Below are 22,482 nucleotides of genomic sequence, written 5' to 3'. Positions count from 1 at the left end.
CCCGCCTCCCTCCCCCTCTCTCCACCATCCATCTGTACGTAGTAATCTCTAATTCCAATACAAAGCTTTTCTTCTTGGATTTTAATGGAAAGTCTTGACAGAAACCTTCCTTCCTTCCTTCCTTCCTTCCCCAAACATAAACAAACAACACTTAAATTATCTTAACCCCCTAACTAATTGCTTCACATCAATTCCCATTACTGCTGCTACTGCTGCTGCTGCTCAAATCATATCATTTTTGCCACTATTTTCCTAATTTTTGTTCTAAATTAAATTAAATTAAATTTCTTACAAATAACATACATTGTTCATATAAATTAAAATTATTTTAAGAAGCATTTGATCTGGTGGGATGGGAGATAGTGGTTCAATTATTTGAGATCCCTCTTCTCTTCTCTTCTCTTTCTTCTCTTCTGTGTCCAATTTAAATCCAATCACATCTCCCAACTCATCTACTCTCTAAACTCCCCTTCTTTATTCCTTTCTTTTACATTATTGCTATTGTCCAAAATTCTACTAAATCCAATTTTAATTTCCTAAATTATTCCCCCAAAAAATAAAATAAAAATAAAAATACATCAACATCACGTGAAATGACATGACATGTCCCCATTCATGCGTCACCACATACCAAACGCCCCCCTAGTTTGGCAATATTATATACATACATATATATATTTATCTTAATTATAAAATGCTTCATTTTTAACATTTAAAAAAAAAAAAAAACCCAATAACTTAATTAATTTATTTGGCTGAGATGTCATGCGCATGATGATAATATAATAAGGGATTAATAACTTAATTATTAGCATTTGTCGATGTAAAAAGTCTCATGTGCATGTGATGATGATGAGGTAATTTCATTTTCACCATCACATCAAGAGGAATAGGAAAGATAAATGAGTTTGACCTAAAAAATATAAACAAATAAATAAAGCATTGAGTCATTCACGATCCGTCACGCTCAAAGACATCATCCCCACCCACCAAACATATCCATGCATCTAGAATAGATCCTCCTCCATGGTATGGTATGGCATGCCATGCCATCGTATGGTCTCCATGCATCATTTTGCATCTCGCCCATAATATATTATCTTCATTTCCCCACATCCCATATTTCTATCAATATACATATATATATATTGTTAAATATAATATAAATAAGAATATAACTAAATTTCATTCCGATTGCATTTAAACTTGTAGTCTAAACTAACAAAATAACATCATTTTTTACCCTCTTCTTCTCTTTCTCCATTAAATCATTCTAACCAAAACGCGATCCCTCTTCTCTTCGTCATTGATTGTAGCCAAAGCCCATTTCCTCTCCTATTCAATGAATTTTACATTTTTCTTTTTGATCTTTTTTGTTGAACGAATCTTTTTTGTTGCCTATTGTTCAGGGACGAATTCAAGAATTTAAATTGAGAAAAGTTGAAATTTTAAAAGATTAATGTAATAAAATTTTTATGTAATTAAAAAATTAATAAAACAAATTTTGAGATGAATTATAATTTTTGTTGGGTTGAGCTACTATTAATTTTTTTTATGTTAAAAAATTAAATATGGTAGTAGGTTGTCTTAGATTTCAACACAGGACAGCTCATATGTAAATCAACCTCTGCCACGATCATCAACAAGCCATCTTTCCCTTCTCTTTTTTTTTTTTTTCAAACTTTTACTTCTTTTCTTTGATCTTCATCAATATTATCAACGAGCTTTGTCAATCGTTGTCATTCTAGCTCCCTCTTCCTTTGAAACCCTTTTTAGAGTTTTATGGATAAACACTTTTAAAAAATTATAAAAAAAAAATTAAAACAAAGCAATTTTAGCAATTCAACCTACTTATGTATGAATTTTAACTATTCTATGATAATAATAATAATATTATTAGAGATAAAGAAATATGAATTCCCCAAAAGTCATTCTTATCCGACTGAAATCTCCTCATAATTTATTATCATATCCCACCTAACTCGCTCGACTTCCCCCTACCTGCGTTGCTTTTGCTATCTTACGCGCGGAGCACAATGCCCCCACCTCTCCCTTTCTTTCTTTTCTTTTTTATATATCATACATCCACTATTGTATAATAATATGATGATGGGATTAAAATATTAACAAATTAAAGCTTATGGACAAAACTATCCCTCATATTTTAAGTTTATTTATAATAAAAATTTGTGAAATTCATAGATAGTGGAAATATCAATATCAAAGAGGCAAAAATGGAAAGGAATGTGGATGACATGAAAGGGGCCAATTGATACAGCCCCCCATCCCCCTTCCTTTCTAACTTGGAAAGGTCTTTTTATTTTAATTTTATAAAATAATATCTATTTATTACATCTTATCTTCTTCTTTTTTTCAGTTTTTAAAAATTATATTTTTGTAAAAATACATGTATTTTTTATTTGAAAATTCAGACAAAATATTATTATATATGAATAAAGAGTAATTATTATTCTATAAATAAATTATGAAAAAATTGAATGGTGGTGAATAATAAAGGATTAATTAATAAGAATAGAATAGAACAGAACAGAACAGAACAGTAGGGGTTAAGTTGAGGAGTCAATGAATGGTCACTTCCACCACCATCGGCGGGGGCCCACCAGAAAGAGGGTAGGTGAGTATTATCACACCGTTTGCCTTTATTGTTGTGAACTCTTTATTTATATATATATTTACTTATTTTAACTTTACTTGAAGGTGGTGGAGGTGGCCTTTGACCTCCGGTGGTGGCCCACCGCCGCAAACGGAGCACATGACGCTTCGGCGGCCGTCCGTCCGCCCGCCCGCCAACCACCTCCCATAACACACGCACAGAGACGGACACCAGAGTTGGTAGCCTGTGGAATGCAAACCCTGGCCTTACTCACTTTGGCCCCCCAATCCCTTCCCTATTTACAGCCCCCCGCCACTCAACCCATCCGTCCATCGTCCCTCCCTTTTGTACCATATTTGTTAAATATATATTCATTAATCTAAGCTGCTGCTGCTGCTGCATGTGTACTAATGGTAAAACTTAAAAAAGAGATTATTTTTATGATTTGATCAGTTTAATTAAAGAAAAAGAGTAAAATACATATATAAGAGGAGTCATTGTTTTAGGTGGTCTGATTCATTGGGAATAATCAAACGAAACGTGTCGTTAATAATCACAATCATTACTAATATAAGAACAATGATATGAATCGTTCGTTTTCACCCATAATGATAATGATGATATATGAAATGAAATGAAATGGAAACGAATAATATTAATATTAATTTTTAGAAGAATTTAAGGGCATAATTAAAAGGCAGCATATATATATGATAGAAGTATGGTGGGGGTGGGGATGGGGATGATGGGCAGAGGAGCAGATCGGGAAAGGGGAAAGGGGGAGGACCCACCACCCAGTATCATGCATGTGGTGTTTGGTGGGAGTTGGACTTTAGATTACTATTACTATTATTATTATTATTATAGTTGTTGTTGATCCAAAATAATAATTATTACCCTATTTAGAGAGAGAGAGAGTACATTATATTATATTATATTATATTATATTATATAAAATAATAATAATAATATAATGATAAAGCACAGCCCAGTTTTGAGAGTGAAAGGAAAGGTGGTGATAAAAAAATATCTTATGGAAGCTTCCATTGTCTCTACCTAACACCTTTGACAAAGGGAAGAGAGATTAAAAAAAAAAAGAAAAAACAAGGAAAGGAAAGAAAATGGGCAAGCAAGTAAATGCTGAAAGGCGACACCTTTTTCCACGTCCCCCCCAAGCCCCCCCATTCTTTTCTTTTCTTTTCTTTTCTTTCTGCAATCCCCCTTTTCCACCCGCCTCTCTCTCTATCTCTGTCTCTATCTCTCCCTCTCTCTCCACCCATTCGTGTCCTGGCTCCATCTCTGCTTTCCCTTCATCTCCATTCCATTGCATTTGCGGGCAGCGTGTCTTAGTGGGCTGGCTCTAGTCTCGTTGTGTGTGTGTGTTTTTGTGGGTTTTACAGTTCATCTTCCAGCTGTTCGATGAAATTACTCTGAGAAGGAATGTGAGTGTGTCTACTGTCTTAGTCTTAGGTTCAGAAAGTTTCTTGCGTTTTAATTAATATCCAATTTGAAACCCTTTGTGGTTTTCCTTTTAGAGATTTGAAAACGGCCGTCACCTGAACCAACGTTGAGGCAGTTTCCATCTCTCTTTAGCTTCATGGTTTCCGGGAAAAAAGGGCTTTCCTAGAAAGCTAGTCCGAGGTCTCAGATTTTGAATATGTGGGGATCACAACCTAATGACCCAATTTAACATTTTCATCGCTAATTAATTATGATTTCACATTTGAGTTGAACATAATTAAGTCAAACATGCTTCACCTCATTCTTTAATCAGTTTATTTTATTTGCCGGCCCAGGTGCACCATCAAATCCTGAATTTGCTCAGCTTCCATGCACTATGTGTCTCGTATAAAGTTCTTTTCTTTTCTTCCATCATCCGCTTGTTAGAAAAGATTTCACATTTCATCAGCTAGCTAATTTAAGCCCCCTGCAGATAGATATATAAGTTTTTCCCCACATGGTGCCAAAAGCAAACAAAATCAGATGAACCAAGAAAGTCGCAGCAATTTATAACGGCAAATAGAGAAGAAAATCTACATTTTACCATCCATATATATATTTAGGTATACTTTTTGTGTTATATTTTGAGATTCAATAGCAAATATTAGCATTTCAAACTGTTTTGATTCATTTGAAAGGCCAATTAAATATAAGGAACTGAGATCCTTGTATGCATAAGTTAAAAGAACATAAACTTCAATTTAACTTCCTCAAATCCTTCATACTCGTGAATTCTCCCGTTTCCCAAATGCCTATTACAACATAATTGCCGTTATATGAACTTATCCTTAGCTGTGATGACATTAAAATTCGAATTCTTCAAAGGAACCCTTGAAGATAACAATTTAAATCCTTAATTTACTGTTTCTCTTAAATCGAACTGACTCCCTTCACCTTCAAACTAAACCCGAAACTATACTGTTTAAGCTCAACACTGGACTAAAATGCAACAGCGAGTTATAAATATACCTATGGTTGATTATGACAATTGTGCAACAGCCTGAGGCTTGAGCCAAGAAATAGGAGTCCAAGTAAAGAAGGAACAAGAGGGTAAGTAGCTAGGTTAGGTTTTCCGGCGGGATTGAAGTTGCTGCAGCTGGGTCGGGTGGGGGTTGGTTAGGTCATTGGCCGAGACAATAATTGCAAGGTTGGTAGAGAGATGGTACCACGGACACTTGTTAGTTTCTTCACGCATTCTATTTAGCTTTCAGTACTACTGTTTCTATTATTATTATAATAATAATAATTATTATTATTATGTGCTGTGCTGTGCTGCCTTCTCATCCTGCCTCTTCTTTCTCTGCCTGCCTTCTCATCCTCTCACGGCTTATCCATTGAACTTGAATCCCTCCAACTCCCTCATTTTCATGGAAATTAAACCCAATATCGATCCCTTTCTCCCGAAGCCCACTATATATACGCACGTACGTACATACATACAACTAAATGTTGTAAAGCGATCCCAAACTGGGAAATTAAGGAGGAAGTCATAGGAAAAAGAAAGATTCATATATGGTGCCGTCAAATTTTTCTACTCTACTCTAAGATTACATAAATCAACATAGATTCATGGGCGAGGAAAAACCTTTATGTTAGATAAGGATAGAATAAATCAGAACGAAAATGAAATGCTGCCTTTTAGGAAGACATAGATACCTTAATATATAGATGAGCTACAAATAGCCTCTCTCTTATCTTTCCGGAGAAAGATAGTCTTCTTGAAGGTTTTTCTTTTCTGGGAACTAAATCTTTCATTAAGTAGAAAAAAATTGGATCAGCAAAAGATCAGAATGAGGAAGGGGGAGAAATCAAGAACAAAGTGGAAGAGAGAAACATCACAATTGACATCAATGGCACACATCCATAAAATAACTGGATTGAATATCCAAGAGTTCTCATCTTTGCTGATACTATTAACACTATGCAGCACTAGTATCGTACAAAGCAAGAGAAGATTAGGGAGATTTTTACCTAATACCAAATCCCTTACCCATTTATCTCTTTGCTAAATCATGCATACTTTCATGGCCCCACACCCTCTCAACCCTCACTTCATCTCCAAGCTTCTGTAATCCAACACCCCAGTTTTCAACCCTAAGAAATCATACCCAGCGTTGCTGCTGCTGCTACCGTCACTACAACTGCACTCTTTGCCGTTTTGGATGCCCAAGCTACACGAGAAACAACGGCAAGCGCTGCTTCTTCCTCCCGTCTTCAATGGCTCCGTTCGGTGTTCATATGGAGGGCTAATTCTCAGCTCAAGGTTGAGGTCTGGGCACCGTTCTTGAATTGGGCTCTTCTCCTTGGTGTCGAAACCAGAAGTTGTGACTTTCTCTTCTTCTTTGACTGCTGCAGAAGCAAAAGATATAGTGGTAACATCGGCCGCCTGTTCGTTAATCGGCCGGTGTGTCACGGGGTCGATGCCACGGTTCAGAAGCTTTCTTCTGATGTGCGTGTTCCAGTAGTTCTTTATCTCATTGTCCGTTCTTCCTGGCAGTCTTCCAGCTATAAGAGACCATCTACAACAAAAAAGATTATACAACCGAGGACTTAGTGATGGAGAGTAACAAAGATTCACAATCCTCAAGCTCGAGATTTTAGACTTCCTAACGCTACTACCGAACGCGGAAACAAAGATGGATTCTTTGTGATTGGAACAAACATGTAATGATTAAGGGCTTTACTTGTTGCCAAGGAGGCTATGGAGTTTGATGATAAGCTCGTCTTCTTCTTCAGTGAAATTGCCTCGCTTGAGGTCCGGACGGAGGTAATTGATCCAGCGGAGGCGGCAGCTCTTGCCGCAGCGGAGGAGGCCGGCGGCCTTGGGCAGCGAGCGCCAGCAGCCCTCGCCGTGAGCCCGGATGTAGGCGATGAGCCGATCGTCTTCCTCCTTGGTCCATGCTCCTTTGTTTGTGTGAGCCTTCTCACAGCAAGGTGACCTCCCCATTTCAGCTAATTAAACTTCTGCGTTCCTCACCAAAAATCCTTTGATCGACCCTTTTTTCTTCTCCTCGGATTGGCTGTGGCAATGGTGGAAATGATGAAAGGACGGTTTTGGTGGTGCCTGTTCGTCAAGGCCGGCCCTTTTTGAGCGCTTGAGATGAGTCTTATAGACTTTTTCCCGGGGGAGAGAGAGAGAGAGAGAGGAGAGAGAGAGAGAGAGAGAAGTGAACCTAATTGCTTCTAGACGTGAGTTGGTGAGGCAGGTTTGAGGGGTGGGGGAAGGGGGTGGCCACTCTTTTAATGATATTAGCATCATGATGATATATCATATAATATGTTAAAGGGACATTAACTATGGGTAACCTTCAGGTAGGTGTAAAGTAAACTAAAGCAAGACACGGTGTGATCTCACCCGGCCCCTTTCTTTAATTTGTCTAAACTCTGAACTACTTTGGATTTATAATAAGTACTTCACTAACTCATCAACCCCATCTTCCCTAATAACTCAAATGAATTCAGCAATTGATTAATTAATTACTAGTACCCCAACATATCTAGTGACTAGTGTTTTATTTTACTATATATATATATATATGTGTGTGTGTGTGTGTGTTGTTTGGAACTAACATCCATTTGTATATTATTATGTTAATAATATTGGTAATTAAGGATCAGCATGGCTACATATATAATACCATTTTTAAGACCCGCCGATGGAGCGAATGTATTGTTAATTACATGTCTGTAATTGCTCCCAACTCGAATTAATTATTATTAGCTCACCAATATTTGATATATGCTAATTAATAATTAATTTCCGATGTTTAATTAACCTCACTAATTATATATGTTTTAAGCAGTGCTAACTTCTCAAATTTCATAAGCTGAAATGGGTTCATAGCTAGTCTGATTAATGAGGAAATATGGAAACTTGTTCTTTTAGTAAGTTGGTTGTAGTGGAAATTCAAGAAAGAGACGTCAAAGTGGGTTTTGTCTATTCTTGCGCATAAGCATAGAGATGGTAGTTATATATGGCCCTTTTATTCTATTGGTGCCCAGTCATGCATGAGATATGTAATATATATATATATATAGAGAGAGAGAGAGAGAGAGTTAGGGTTTCTAGAAGGAAAAGAGGGAGAAGAAAGAGAAGAATAATTTAAGTATGAATATGAGTGTGGTTGTGGTTGTATGCGCGATTTGGTTCACCTTCCACTTTTTTTTTTTTTTTTTCTTTTTCATCTCTCCTCCTAACCTTGTGGTGCAAGTTTAGGCACCTACAAAAGTAGGGGTCAGAGATGGCAAGCTTGATTAATCTTTTTCTTGTTATATAAATCCTCCCAATTTGCCCATTACATGTTTCTTTCGTTTTTTTTGTTTACATCCCAGTAACTGTTACCCACCACCAACACACCCACACACACACACATATTTATATTTCTACTCCCCTCTCTTTGACAACAACTTGTGCTCATAAATCATAATTGGTAACTGATGTTGTGATAAAAATTTTATATAAAAATACCAAATAGGGACTGATTTTAACAGATACTGATATAGTAATTATCAGTTAGATAGTGTCTTGAATTATTATTATTATGTTAATATATATATGTGTGAGGAAATTAAGGAGAGATGTCCATTTGTGTAATTTCATGTGTGTATTTTTACCTACCCATACACCTTTTCCCCACTGTCCTGATCCAAAATTGGCCCACCTCTGATGTTGAAGCCTGGCACAGTTTTGTGATTTATATTCCAAAACCCCACACTGCACACACATTATCCCTTCTTCCTCACAAGAAAATAATAAAAAAGAAGGTACACACATGCATAGAACACCCACCAAGCTTATCCATTTGTTTCCTTTCAAAATCTAGATGTAACAACAAGGCCATTTAAAGCTTGTGATGCTCAGAGGGAAAAGCCAGCTATAGAAACAAAAACTGGCCATTTCTCAACCCCTAAAGTTTGATGAGGAATTCTTTTGTTTCCTGATTGAATAATGGGGGCATTTATTGCTCTTAGATAGGTTGGTTTGTTTAGCCAGTGGGGTTTGGTACATGGTTGGTTCATTCACCCCCTACCCAACAAATTCAGACACTGCATGTACATAATGAAGAAAGGAACCAAAAAGTGTGAAGCACAGTGCAGGTAATTGGAGGAGAGGAGAGGAGGGTAATATAGGGTTAGGCAAGAAACTTATGATGATGAGGTGATGACCAACTCAGCCACTTGCGGGCATCATGTGCTTAGGTATTTGAACATGACCAGCGCGGGGGAGGGGAGGTAGGGTACTTGTCCTAAACCCCCCCTCTTACCTACCTACCTCTTTGGCTGGCCTCCTTCAGCCTCCATGTGAGCCTCCTGTACCTTAGCAAGACTAGGGTCTGCTTCAACTGACCCACATGGTGGATAAAAACCTTCTTCAATAATGGCATCCTCCAGAATTAATATTCTTTTACTTAAATAAGAGCAATCACTTATATTTATATAGTGGCTTAAAACTTAATGATTTCTCTATAATATATTGGCATATTGTCATCTGCTAACCAAGTTTACAATTGCGATTTCTTCCAAAGTTTTGATTTATTATACTAACAAATTGTATTTGAAGTTTGGATTTCAACCACGCTTGGTTTTCACTCTCTTTGGTCAGAACTTTTTACCCCACAGAATCACCACGCCAAGATTGATTTGAGTAACAATTGTAAGAATTCACTCAAATTGAGGAGCGAGCTAGCTGGCTTAATTAAGAATTAACAATACGAAACCTAGTTCATGCAATCATTCATACAAAATCCAGTTTTGAGTTCTGATCTGTATGTTTGACCCACAAAAGGAACCACTAACCAGGACTCCATCGTGTGACAATAAAACATTAAAAGATTTTGCAAAATAACTTTATGAAAAATTCCGTCTAATTTATTTTTTCTGTGGCTTTTATTTTCGGACAAGCTCAGCTCACCTGGTAGGGAGAATTAGGCATGGTTTATCATGGTAGGGTTCCACTGGCAATACCGATTGCATCATTCCCACAAACTTCCAATTGTCTGACCTAACTGCCGACAGAATTAGGTAAGCTTACAGCCCAATTATATGCATATGGACATGCATAAAAAAGGAGAGTTGCATTCCCTAACATAATGCATATGTTATTTTAGAACATAGACAACCATCAATACTTCCAAAAAACCTCCTTTAAAGATGACCTACTTGTCCCGTAAGAATCTGCAACAGATTCTGCACAAACACCGGCTTTCCAGAGAAAGGGAATGATCAGCAAACTCTACCTGTGACTGCTATATATATCTTCCTACTATAAATTCAACCACTACTTCAATGAAAGCTTTATTCATCCACTCCCATACTGGTGGGTTTTCATTATTACAATAATAATTCATACATGATGATGTATATAAACTCCATATGGCCAATTTAGAAGTCTAGTTTATTTCATCTTTTTTCGAACTTCATACAAGTAAGTCAGGACCACCACGGCTGCAGCAACAGCTACGCCAACTGCGCTTTGTGCCAGTATCACAGCATCCTTCACCCCAGTCTTGGAGCTCGGATTGAACCCTAATTCGGATAGTTTCTTGTGGGACACTGCATAATCTCTGAAGAACGCATCCTCATCCTGCCATCAGCGGAAATCGAATAAAGCAGGAGTTTAAATTACTGCGGCAAAGACAGCAAAAAGATGCAACTAAGGAAGGTATACAGCCAGTTGGATTTCACCATGTTTTGAATGGATCAAAAATTAGATGAGAATCCATACAGATGCAACAGTGCCAGCCATAATTAACATCAAGCTCCAACAATCAATTACTTTGCTCCACACATATTGGAATAAAATTTAAATTTAATTACATAACAATAAAAACTAAAAAGGTGCTCATGTCATTAAGGTTGGCTTCGGGTACGCCTAAATCCCTCCGATTGACATGATGGAAGCCTAAACTTCATTCAAACAGAAAAGATTGCAAGGTCATTTGGTGGCTCTAATTCAGACTACGTCATTTATAATCATAGATTACCACCATCCAGATTCAATTGACCTGGAAAGACACTGCTCCTGTCCCGCCTTCTTCGTGCGTCCCTGTGAACTCTGACCTAAAACCTGTCTGAAAGATTCAAGGAAGTGAAATGAACTTACTACCTTTGCATACAGCTCAACGTAACGGCGGAACTCAGGATCATCCAGTAGAGCCTTGTCTGATGGAAGTTTTAACAGCCCTTCTGATTCTTCCTTCAGCAGCTCCCTGTTTTCAAATACTAAATGTAAAATTGACTGCAGAAACTCAAAGGCCTGTGTTAACCAAGGGTAACTGACTAGTAAGAGAAAAGACATGCATTCATCCTTAAATCTTACACGAAGTATGAGTTATCAAACTTCAGGGGCTCCTTAGTCCAGGGGCCATCAAAACCTGATCTCTCTGGGTGCGCCCTTCCCTAACAACAACAATAACAACAAAACCCAGATTTGATTAATTTGAAACGCCATACTTTGATCTTTTACATCTGAGAGCAGAACCATTTTGACTTTGGACAAAAGCAAAAACACCACTACTCAAAGAATTGTAGCAATGTAAACCAAGTGTTATCATATGCAAAGAGAATATTTATTTTACTTCGATAATTAATTTAAGAGTGAAAATTACCAGTGTGTGGCCCCCTGAGAGTGCTACAATATCCTTGTCAGATAAACCCATCCTATAGAATATCTCTCTCAAATGCGGTACCCCTACATTAGTATTCATAAGAGTGGTTATGAAAGATTAAAATTCCTAGTGGTAAACTTCAAATGCCAAAATAAAAAAAAAAAGGAGGAGAGGGAGGACAGGCTTTCTAGGAGCTGTCTGCTTGCTGGTTCTGTCTGTTCATCATGGGCTGAGGAACACCTCTCCTAGAGAGGCAAAGTTCTACTTCCTATTATATCCTTGTATGAATTCTTTTACATTAAAAGTTCCACGCAGCCATAAAATAGTAACAATAATAAACAACCACAAGACAGCTATATGATAATTAAAAAGCAATGGCAACATTGTTAAGATCAACATTTCAACAATAATAGTCAAAATTAAGTTTGATTCATGGGCCAAATACTTTTCCTTTCCAGCTTTCCATGTGCCAGATAAGGAACACAAAAGCAAAAAAGGTCAGGCAATAATTCTTTAAACTGGCTATTGGTTTCCATTTCATCTTTCTGATTCAGAAGCAGAGACTATTGGCATATAGGCTTCTAATTGTGTTCCAACAAGATTTTGTCCAGCTTTAGCCTAATTATTATCCCAACACCAATTCATCAAATTGCTGAAAATTGAACCTTAAGAAAAGGGAAAATTCACCCATGGTTCACAACAAAATCTATGACATATGCTGTAATGATCAGAAGACAAAATAAACTGATGTTGCAAATTCAAATAATTCACAAGTCATGAGTCCTGAAAAATATAATGACCATCTGAAACTCATGCACTCATATCTAAGTAGAATTTGAGACCTTTCTTAGCATCTGGTAATCGCCCTTCTTGGGGACAAATCAGCGAGTCCTACAAGAGAATTTAGAAACTTAACCAAATGCAATATATCACGCCAAGATAGTTTCTTATCATATAACATATCAACATACCTTCCTTCCAGGAACAAAGTCAACAGTTGGACCCCCAGTGACCTCAACTGCAACAACACCAGCAAGCTAAAAGCAAATAGGTTTTCATGAGTCACTATCCCTTCTCTTTTTTTCCTGTAAATCACTAACCCCTCTCACAAACACATAACTAAGAAGCAGTGGTACTGCCAACTGTTAATTACACAATCATCACCATTCATTATCAATCAAATGGTTAACTCAGTGTGTTTAGATCAGAAGAAAGATGGAAAACAAATTCTAAGCCATGAACATATTATGTTGGCATTTCTGAGCAAAGATATCTTTTAACAAGAGCATAGCTATAAGAGGTTTAACGTATCAACATATTGATATACTTCTCTGAACTAGGAATATTATGGAGTTACAACATTCTCCATCTTCAAAATAGAATTAGAAAAGTAACAAACATAAATCCTGTAAAATTATTTTGTAGTACCTTTTTGTTGAGTTTTCTTGTCAATTGATTCAATCTTCTTCTCATCTTAACAGATGGGAAGCAGTTCAGAATATTGCATCAAGTATTCTAGCAGTCAGCCTTAAAACTATGGACAATGAGTTGATGGCAATGAGACACATCATCTGAATAAAGAAGTACCTTAGACTTTGCATTCTGACTCAGGCACACTTTCTGTTTGGTTGATTCTTTATGCATCAGGCTCCTTTATTGAAGAATCTGTAACTAGAAAATCTAGACTACTACTTTTTAAGTACCATCCTTACCATTTTGATAATTTAAGAAATGAGTTTAACTTTACATAACAGCAAAAAAACTATTTGATGACCTTTAGCACACACTATACCAACCAACCCAGGCAACTGTCAGGTACTCAGATCTGACAAGGTCAATTCTCTGCTAATTGAGAGAATTAGGGCATAATTTAGGGAGAAATGAGAGGAAGATTTGGAGAAAGAGAGGAAAACAGAACTGGACAAGAGAGAAAGCAAAGTTGAGAGAGAAATTGAGAGGGAGAAACAGAGAATTTCTGAAAAAATGCTTTGATGATCTTTCATTCAGCTGGATTAGGTTTTTATACTAATCCAGGCGGTTTAGTTTGCCGCCAATAAGGCTGCCAATACAAAGTACAACTTTGAACAGCTTGTTACAGTACAACTGCTGTAACTACCATGCCAAAAATACCAAGATCATTATTGTTTAAAATCTGAGACCATCTGTCATGGCTCTTCCTGACCACTCTGATACTGTCCATGCTTCCAATCACCCAATTGTTTCATGCTCTTATTTTACTACAAGCAATTAGCAATCATACCCAGTGCAGTAACATTGTTCTTATCTTTCTGTCCCAGTCAGTTTAAGTAGCTTTTAAACCAAGCGGTTCAAACACTTTTTTTTAATCTACTTTCCTTTGGTATAAATTAAGCATAAAAAGTCTAGCGTTATTTTCTGATTAAAAATAAAAAGTTTCTTTTACTCTACTTTAATCAAATTTTACTTCCATTCCTTGTGATTTTAAGTATGGGAGAGGGAGGGTCAACAAATGAAAACCTGATAGATAGCCAAGAGACTTATTACTAGTATCAATCATTGCATGTAAGGCATGTAAGCTACATTAAACATGATTTTAGGATAAGTCATCTTCTGGTTTTATCAATGCTCTTGATTCTACAAGATAACAAGAAGCATTCAAATTCTTTCAACCCTCTAACAGACACCTGGTAAAGGTCTGCAAATGTAATCTTTGGATGTTTGGACTTTATCTCTTCTGCAAGACAAAGGAAAATTGTTAAAAGCAAAATCAAGAAAACACAAGACAAGTCCAGAGAAAAAGAAAAGAAAAAGGGAAAGGACCAGAACAGAATATCCAATTACAATCAATATTAGAAGTACTAACAATGTCAATGATTACATGGATACCAGGACAAAAGCAATTCCCAAATGCATCATTAGAATAGGACTATGGGAGCACAGCATATCCAAATGTCATGAAGAAACAGAAAAATCAACATATGCAAATGCTCCATTGGAGGTCATAAGTCTCTAAACAACTATATTAATGAACAGCATATGAATCCATCAGTACTTCACCACAAATATTTTGTACCTCAAACCAAACACTGCCCCCCACCTGCCCCCCCCCCCCCAACACACACACACCAAAAAAAAAAAAAATCAACATAAGAAGCCTTTATCCCACTATGTGTTGTCAACTACATGAATTCTAGATTTCCATTCATTGCTATCCGTTGGCCTTCAGTAAGGCCCATATACTTAATATCAAACTTAAGTGTCTCACACCATGTTTCTTTTGGTCTCCTCTACCTCTTTTGCTAACTACATGTTCCACAATCAACTCTCCTTACAGTAACCTCTATTGGTCCTTTATTCACACAACCAAATCATCTTAATCATGCCTTCCACATCTTATCTTTATTAAAAGATAAGAGCCACTTTGACCTTATTACAAATAAACTTATTTTTAATTTTATCTTTTCTTGGATGAACCCACATCTATCTTAGCATCCTCATCTCAGTTATGATCATATTTTGCACATGTTTGTACTTTACTACCTGACATTATATACCATACAACAAAATTGGTCTTATTCCTATCTTATAATTCTTTTAGTTTTAGTGGAATCTTGTATCACACAAAATGTCAAATGCATATTTCCATTTTAACCAACCCATATTAATTCTATGAGTAAGATCCTCGTTAAGCTCCCCGTCTTTTAGGATATAATTGATCAAAGATATCTAAATTGGTTTTTTCTTGGTATGATTTGATTTTTCAATTTTACCATAACATTATCTAAACTTATATTCTTACTAAATTTACATTCCATATATTCAGTTTCACCCTACTTAATTTACATCGTTCAGATTCTAAAGTGATCCTCCATAACTCGAGCTTAGCTTTCACACTTTCTTTTGTCTCATCCACCAACACTTCCCCCCACCCCATAACCCCCACAAAAAATAAAATAAAATCAAAATAATAAATTGGTGAATACATGCAAAACAAAGACCTGATACTTTGTATCTAGCACATACTAGGATTCATGTAAACAAGTTAGGTTCAATTTGATCGCCAGATGTAGGTTTCCCACACACTGTATTCTGCTGGCATAATTTTATTTATGTTTTGTATCTCACACATGGCATATATTAAATTTAGAATACTATAAGTTTCTATTTAGGAGTCATAATTCCATCAAAATTAGGAGAAACCAATTACCAAAAAATACATATCTGCCTTTCCATTACCACTAGGCAGGGTTAAAACTCAAAATTTAAGCCTCTGTGAAAAGCATCTGAAGCTATTTTTAATGCTTAAAAACTTTCAGGAGCAATTTTCTTCTCCTCTTTCTCTTCTACTGTCTCCATGCTTCTATTAGTATTCAAAAGCATAGTTCGTTTTCTCAAAAACAAATCCCAACCCTACCAAGCCCCAAAAAAGCCAGACCCTCCAAATACCTTCTGGCCTTCAACAAAAGGGAAGACAGTTTCTACCCAGAACATCTGGCAGATCATTCTTCCTTTAAAATGGCAACCCTCACCTCTTATAACCATATTTTGCCTTTGCTCCCCTATATCTGGACTAATGAACAGCTTGCATTTTGCAATGTGCAGAGGAACATGATATGCATATCTCTTCATAAAAACGAAAACAGAATTTTGTAACATATGCTGCACTCTGTTCTTGCCATAGGGTATGCCACTCTAATGCCTTACCTTGGCATGTCTTAGCATGCTTGTGACCTGCCACATCCCACAGACCGACCCGAGTCACAAGGTCTGGGGTGCTCCTCCTCAGCCCGTGGCAGATGTATTAAGCCATTTCTGTGAGTAAAACTTACCCTCTTATCTCTTATGTCCAGAACCTCTCCTTTGGAGGTGTATTTTCCTCCCCTCAGGGTCAGCAGTTGATATGGTCAGTTGATGTTCATTCTTCAGCCCCGCAGCTGCAGACAATTGACCAACAGCCATTATCCAGTCTCAATAGTCAACTTCCAAACATTTTGCACTCCACAGTGATCTCCTGCCCAACTATCCCTTTTGGTAACTGATCTTTTAGGTGACAGCTGACTGTCTCGGACTTAAGTCAACCCCTTAAAATTTTTGTTTCCCCACAGTAAATGAAATAGTCAACCAAGACCATGCCTTTTGGTAACCGATTGGTAACAGTTGAGCCCATCAATTGACTATCTCAGCCTTCAGTTGACCCTTTTCAATCTTTGTCCCCACAGTCAATGAAATAGTCGACCATTGGTAGACTATCCTGCCCATGATCACACTTTAGTCAACTAGCTCTTGTTTGTCTGTGTTACAGACTGCTGCTTACTTTGCTGTCATCTATCCCTTGCCACTTCAACACTTGCTTCAGCTTTCCCTAGCCACCTCATGCTCCATCTTGAAGTCCTAAAATTTTCTACCACATTCTCCAATTATCCTCAAATCTACACAGCTGAACATTTGCTTTGATCCAGATTAATTATCCTTAACCACCTTCAATAAATCTTTAATCCAACTTCCACGAATCTTAATTAAAACTAATAATGGAATCCTCTTTTAATACCATTGGAATCCTCTTTTAATGCCTAACAACATATCCAAATTTTGCTTAATTATCATTTCATTTAAACCCTCAAGATTAGCTCCAGAGTCAGCGGCTTACTTGGATATTTAACCTGCTTTCAGCAGCCGATCCATCAACAACTGTCTTCTAGGCAGTTAGTCTTAGCATGGCAGCCGATCCTCACAGTTAAACTCTCAGTTTGGTCAATTTTCATCCATTCTCCACTCCCTCTCCTTTTTATCCTTAATCATGTATGAGATGTCACAATATATGCAGTGGCAGGCAGTTCCCGCACCCCACCCCCCTCAAGTTTGGGAAAAATACACATTAGCTATGATATTTGTAAAACTTTTCAAAATTATCCTGCTCAAGTTTGGAAAAAAAATGCATATAGGGTATAACATTTTAAAATGTTTAGAACCACACCAAAATTAAACATCTAAATAAAAATGTTGTACATTCTTTTTTTTTTCACCATAAAAAATGTTGTACTTCCACAAAACTTTAAAATAGACTATTAATAATATTTTTTTTTATCTTCCTTAGAATATAGTTTTTCTTATTCTTTTACATATTGAAGACTTGAAATTAACCAAAAAAAGAGAAATAGGAGAGGAGGAGATAGGAAAAAGAGGGAAAAAGTAAAAGAAAAATAAAATCACAAACTTGAAGAAAAGTGATTTGAGGAATGAATAAATTATTTTTTCCTTAAAATTTTTTTCAAGTGTATGCAAGATTACTTTTTATTATAAAATGAGAGGGAAAAAAGCTATCTTTCATTTTTTAGATCAGTATCTTTTATATAATTAAAAAATTAGAGGATATATAATTTTAAAGAACTATAATTCTAGTACTAACTATATAATTATAATTAATTTATAGTTTTTAAATTATACAAATTTTTTAAGCTAAAAGTTATTTTTAATAGGTTATATTTATGGACAAATTTCTTAAGAGGAAAGACATGATAAATCAACAATCATCTCTTGAAAAATTAGCCAGTGAAGATGATGAAAAAAGTTTTTACGAAAATTGCAAGTTAAAATAAACTTAGAAGATCTTCACATTGACCTTTGATTAAAGATTCCAATGTTAAATTATTATTCAAATAAGCAAAACAATATATGTAGAACATGCTAGCAAAAGAGATGTTGTCAATATTCTTCTGTAAGGGGTGTAAGCAAGCCGAGTTTGGCTCTCTTCAAGTTCGACTCATTTATGTTCATGAACAAGCTCGTTTACCTTTTATTTAAAGTTCGTTTATTATTTGTTTATAAATAAAATGATATTATATTATATAGTATATGATATATAATATATATTATAATGTAAAATACATAATACAATATAAATATAAATTTTTATATATATATATATACATCTTAATCAAACATTAAACAAACAATAATGAAGATTTAAATGAAATGTAAACAAGTTAATTCATGAACATAAACAAGCTCGTCATGAACATAAAAAAGCTGAGGTAACCTATGTGCTATGGTATTAAAATAAAAAAAATTGCCCTCGTTGCGGGGTGGGTCCTAGCTTCACAACTAAAGGTATAAACATGCATAAGATCAGACAAACTAGCTAGGAATTATATCATGTAGGGGATAGTCCCAATCTAGGGAATTCTTTGAGAGGGAGCAATATAGAATCATTTAAAAGGGGTGCACAAATTTTATTGAAAAGGGATAAATTAAAATTTCTCTAGTCTAAGCAGGGCAATACATGATTTTTTGTCATCATCAAAAACCAGAATGTAGATGGTGCCTTAGTGGATTTCCATGACCGTAGAGGATAGGGGCAGGCCTAACACACCTTTTTACAATCTATCTACTATTAAGTAAGTAGAAGATTCAAGTTAGTTTCATCAAGAGTTGCCACGTGGACACATGCTAATCTTTTCAAACTTGAAGTTAGTTTCACTCTGAGTTGCCATGTAGGCACATGCTAACATGGTTCTGTCACGTCATTCCACCCTTCATCCCTTCAATTCTATTCATTTTTTTTCTCCCTCTCAAATGTTTCTGTTCTCTCCTTCAATCACCAGCCCATTCATTCCCTCCTCTTCGCATTTAATCATCAAAAACAATGGTATGAGTGTAATACCATTTTACACTATAAATGTTGGAGATCAAGACTATGATCGAGTTTTACAATGTCTCAGATTGGGCTAAGGAACACCCAGGTTCCTAAATCTGGGTGACCAGGATGCGGCAGATGCTTTCATTGCCTTCCATAGGCACTGCCTGGCAATACTGGACAGGTTCTTTGTTGGGTATTATCTGATGGATTTTGAGGTTTCAGAGGTCTCCACAGGAGGCTTGATACAGAGTTTTCCAAATTGGTATGTCTTAAAATGAAGAGCATACACTGATTTATTCCTTCTGCTTTGTTGTTTTGCTGCTTTTAGCAATCATTTCTGGATTCATATAAGTGTGGGTGCATTGGTGGGAATTGCTTGGATCCAAATGGCTTATCTAGGGCATGATTCTGGACACTATAATATTATCATAATGAGAAGTAGGGGAATTGAATAAATCAGTACAGATCCTGACTGGATATTGTCCAATCAGTATCAGCATTGCTTGGTGGAACTGAACTCAGAATGTCCACCACATAGCTTGCAATAGTCTTGATTATGATGGAAAATAGCATTTTTATTCTTTCTACTGTTGATTTATTTTTCTGATGTTAAATGGCTGTCATTTTGTCTCATTTTCTTCATGTGGTTTTCCTACATGATTCACACTCCATTAATGGACGGACCCAACAAGGATATGTCATGTAAGCTCTAACCTGATATACATTTTTATCATTCTTTTTATCTTAGTCAATTAAACATGTTCTTTCCTTCTAGCATTCCATTTTCTTTCTTAATTTTTTTGGGTGTGTTTTATATTAATCGATATATCTTATCAAGGTGGACCACAACAATTTCAGCAAGTTGATAATATTTGAACCCATATATATATATATATATGTATATATATGTCAGTTGGTGTTTTATTAAAGATCTCATGCAGTTAATCTATGTACCTTGCTTCCAATAGCTATTATTGTGAATTTGTTTGAATCTGGAAACTGTTTTTGTGGTCATGTTTGTTTGAAGTTGTTTGTTAAAATGATCAAAAGAAATTTGGTAACTGATATTCTATACATTCTTAAAATTCTCTACTTTTGGTTGATATTTTTAAAGAAATAGTTCATGAACATATATACGAAGCTCCTAAAGAAAGCAAACATGGGGAACAGATGAATCTTATGCAATCACAAAAGTGTGTGCACGCATACACGATAAATGTGCATGATTAGATAATCTTCTCACCACTGCCGTCACATTGGCAATGAGTAATGTCTCCTATCCTCATAAAATTTACACATTTATTCTGCTTAGTTGCTTGACAACATTATATAAATTTTAGCAATGGCTAGCATGTGTTTTATAGTTCCTTCCTTTTTAGTTTTTGTATTCAATTTTTTATTTAAAATATAAAAAACTATTTAAAAAATGCACAGTGAAATGATATAATTACTCAAAAACTAAATAATTCCAACATTCAGCCACTATGCATCTCCATCAAGATTTGCAATACCAAAAGTACAATTTCTATCCCCCAGCATAAATACGCTTCTCATTACTTATCCACACGCAACTGCATTAGTGTTCATTTTGGTTCAGTTTTTATTTTTATCTTTAAAAAATATTATCTCTACTAATAAATGTTTGGGTTTAATCTATTATATCAATATAAGAATCTGTACCTATTTATTTTCAGTATAAACGTTGAAAGCCTAATCTATCATTTTTCCTTTGAAAAAACTTCAATAAAAATGCAAATCATTAGACATTTTTATAATGTCTATAAAATATAAATTCAAACTGCACGTAGCACGGGCAAGTTATCTAGTATATCAATACCGCGAAATTAAAAACTCACCCTTCACGTTCACTTTTATAAAGAATGATTGATAATCATTTAAGCTAGGTCCTTTGATATCTGCAATTTGTTTGGTTTTATCATTTGAAGACATTGTCACTGATGCAGAAAAGACTCTCCCAGGTGAATATGGTATGTGTCAGTGTATAAGAATCACCTAAAAGTATAACAATCAAATTCACGCAATCGAACTTTAGCAATGAGAACAAAAGCAGTCCCGACCTCCACATAAAAAATCACCAAGCAAGTGCGAAAAATACTTTATCAGGGGTTAAAAAGGAGAGGAAAGAAAGAAAAGAGAACAAATAACTATCAAGGATTTAGCTCTCCACATGCTAGCCAGCATGATTTATTTAGATTATATTAGAAATAATCAAACAATAAAAGCCCGGCTAACTAAGTCCCTTCATAATTATATGATTTTGATTAGGAGAATTACCACAGAAGTCAATTGCAATCTTTAAGCCGTTGTTTGCGCCATGACTGTACTCTTGCTCGCTCCTGATCGAACCATTAGGACCTCCGGTCTTCGTATGGACATCATAAGTCCCAGCGTCGTGCCACCTGCATCGCAACACACCGCACACAGCGTTACACGATATCATCTGTGAAACCATCCATTTTCAGGTTTCTCAAGAACAAAACAGAATTCACACAACAAATACGCATTCACGTATATATAAATATAAATATATATATATATATAGAGAGAGAGAGAGAGGGTACGCCAAGCGAAGCATGATGGGGGCGCAATTCTTGCTGGAGATGAGAGCGCGTAGATCGCGACGAGCCTTATCGATTTGCCTGAGGTACTCCGTATCGACAACTGGCATCGCCATTGAAGCCAAGCTTGGGTCCAGACACTGAGGAGAAGAGGAGAGAGTTGGAAAGAAAATGGATTTGATTGGCTTCCAGTGAACCCCAACGGAGCGCTAAGATATCATCGATTTGCGATTAGGTTCATCGCTTGCTACTTGCTGCCGTCACGTGCCCTTCACAAGCGTTCGTTGTCGTCCAACATCTATTAGCTCGCCACGTGTCCATACCTTGACTGCACTAACCGTCAAAGTTTACCATCCATCTCAAATATTTCACTTGTTTTTTATTTAAAAAATATTTTTTTAATTATTCTAATTTCCAACTAAATATAAAATAAATCAGATCAAATGTCAAATAAATCATTATATTTTTTAATTTAAGATCAAATTATCCATTAAAAATACTTTTTGAAAATAATAAATAAGTTATTTTATTTTTAGACATAGAGCTCTATCAACTATTATTATTGTA

The 22,482-nt window shown here is 35.9% G+C and overlaps 2 protein-coding genes across 2 annotated transcripts; both read right to left on the bottom strand.

Moving 5' to 3' along the window:
• Positions 1–5,955: 5,955 nt before the first annotated feature.
• LOC127801067 (myb-related protein 308-like) lies at positions 5,956–7,332 on the bottom strand. The gene is made up of 2 exons (XM_052335890.1): positions 6,799–7,332; positions 5,956–6,633 (listed from the first exon to the last, which is right to left on the bottom strand). The coding sequence occupies exons 1-2, from the start codon at positions 7,059–7,061 to the stop codon at positions 6,162–6,164; spliced, it is 735 nt and encodes a 244-aa protein (XP_052191850.1). The 5' UTR covers positions 7,062–7,332; the 3' UTR covers positions 5,956–6,161.
• Positions 7,333–10,392: 3,060 nt separating this feature from the next.
• On the bottom strand, positions 10,393–22,127 carry LOC127801488 (L-ascorbate peroxidase 3). Its single transcript, XM_052336688.1, has 9 exons — positions 21,919–22,127; positions 21,632–21,756; positions 14,385–14,434; positions 12,693–12,758; positions 12,564–12,612; positions 11,722–11,804; positions 11,433–11,512; positions 11,220–11,322; positions 10,393–10,697 (listed from the first exon to the last, which is right to left on the bottom strand). Exons 1-9 carry the CDS (start codon positions 22,029–22,031, stop codon positions 10,509–10,511), a joined length of 858 nt encoding a protein of 285 aa, XP_052192648.1. The 5' UTR covers positions 22,032–22,127; the 3' UTR covers positions 10,393–10,508.
• Between the last annotated feature and the right edge of the window lie 355 nt (positions 22,128–22,482).

This window comes from Diospyros lotus, chromosome 5 (assembly GCF_014633365.1).
Source record: "Diospyros lotus cultivar Yz01 chromosome 5, ASM1463336v1, whole genome shotgun sequence".
NCBI lineage: Eukaryota > Viridiplantae > Streptophyta > Magnoliopsida > Ericales > Ebenaceae > Diospyros > Diospyros lotus.
The sequence above is the reverse complement of the archived record's forward strand: the minus strand, read 5'-3'. Positions and strand labels throughout refer to the sequence as shown.

What these genes read in the sequence shown, in the direction of transcription:
- LOC127801067 (XM_052335890.1), bottom strand. Translation starts at nt 7,061, where the DNA reads ATGGGGAGGTCACCTTGCTGTGAGAAGGCTCACACAAACAAAGGAGCA. An exon ending in CATAGCCTCCTTGGCAACAA is followed by an intron (nt 6,634 to 6,798) that starts GTAAAGCCCTTA and finishes TTTTTGTTGTAG; the next exon opens with ATGGTCTCTTATAGCTGGAA.
- LOC127801488 (XM_052336688.1), bottom strand. Translation starts at nt 22,031, where the DNA reads ATGGCGATGCCAGTTGTCGATACGGAGTACCTCAGGCAAATCGATAAG. An exon ending in ACTTTGTTCCTGGAAGGAAG is followed by an intron (nt 12,613 to 12,692) that starts GTATGTTGATAT and finishes ATTCTCTTGTAG; the next exon opens with GACTCGCTGATTTGTCCCCA. An exon ending in TCTCAGGGGGCCACACACTG is followed by an intron (nt 11,513 to 11,721) that starts GTAATTTTCACT and finishes TGTTGTTGTTAG; the next exon opens with GGAAGGGCGCACCCAGAGAG.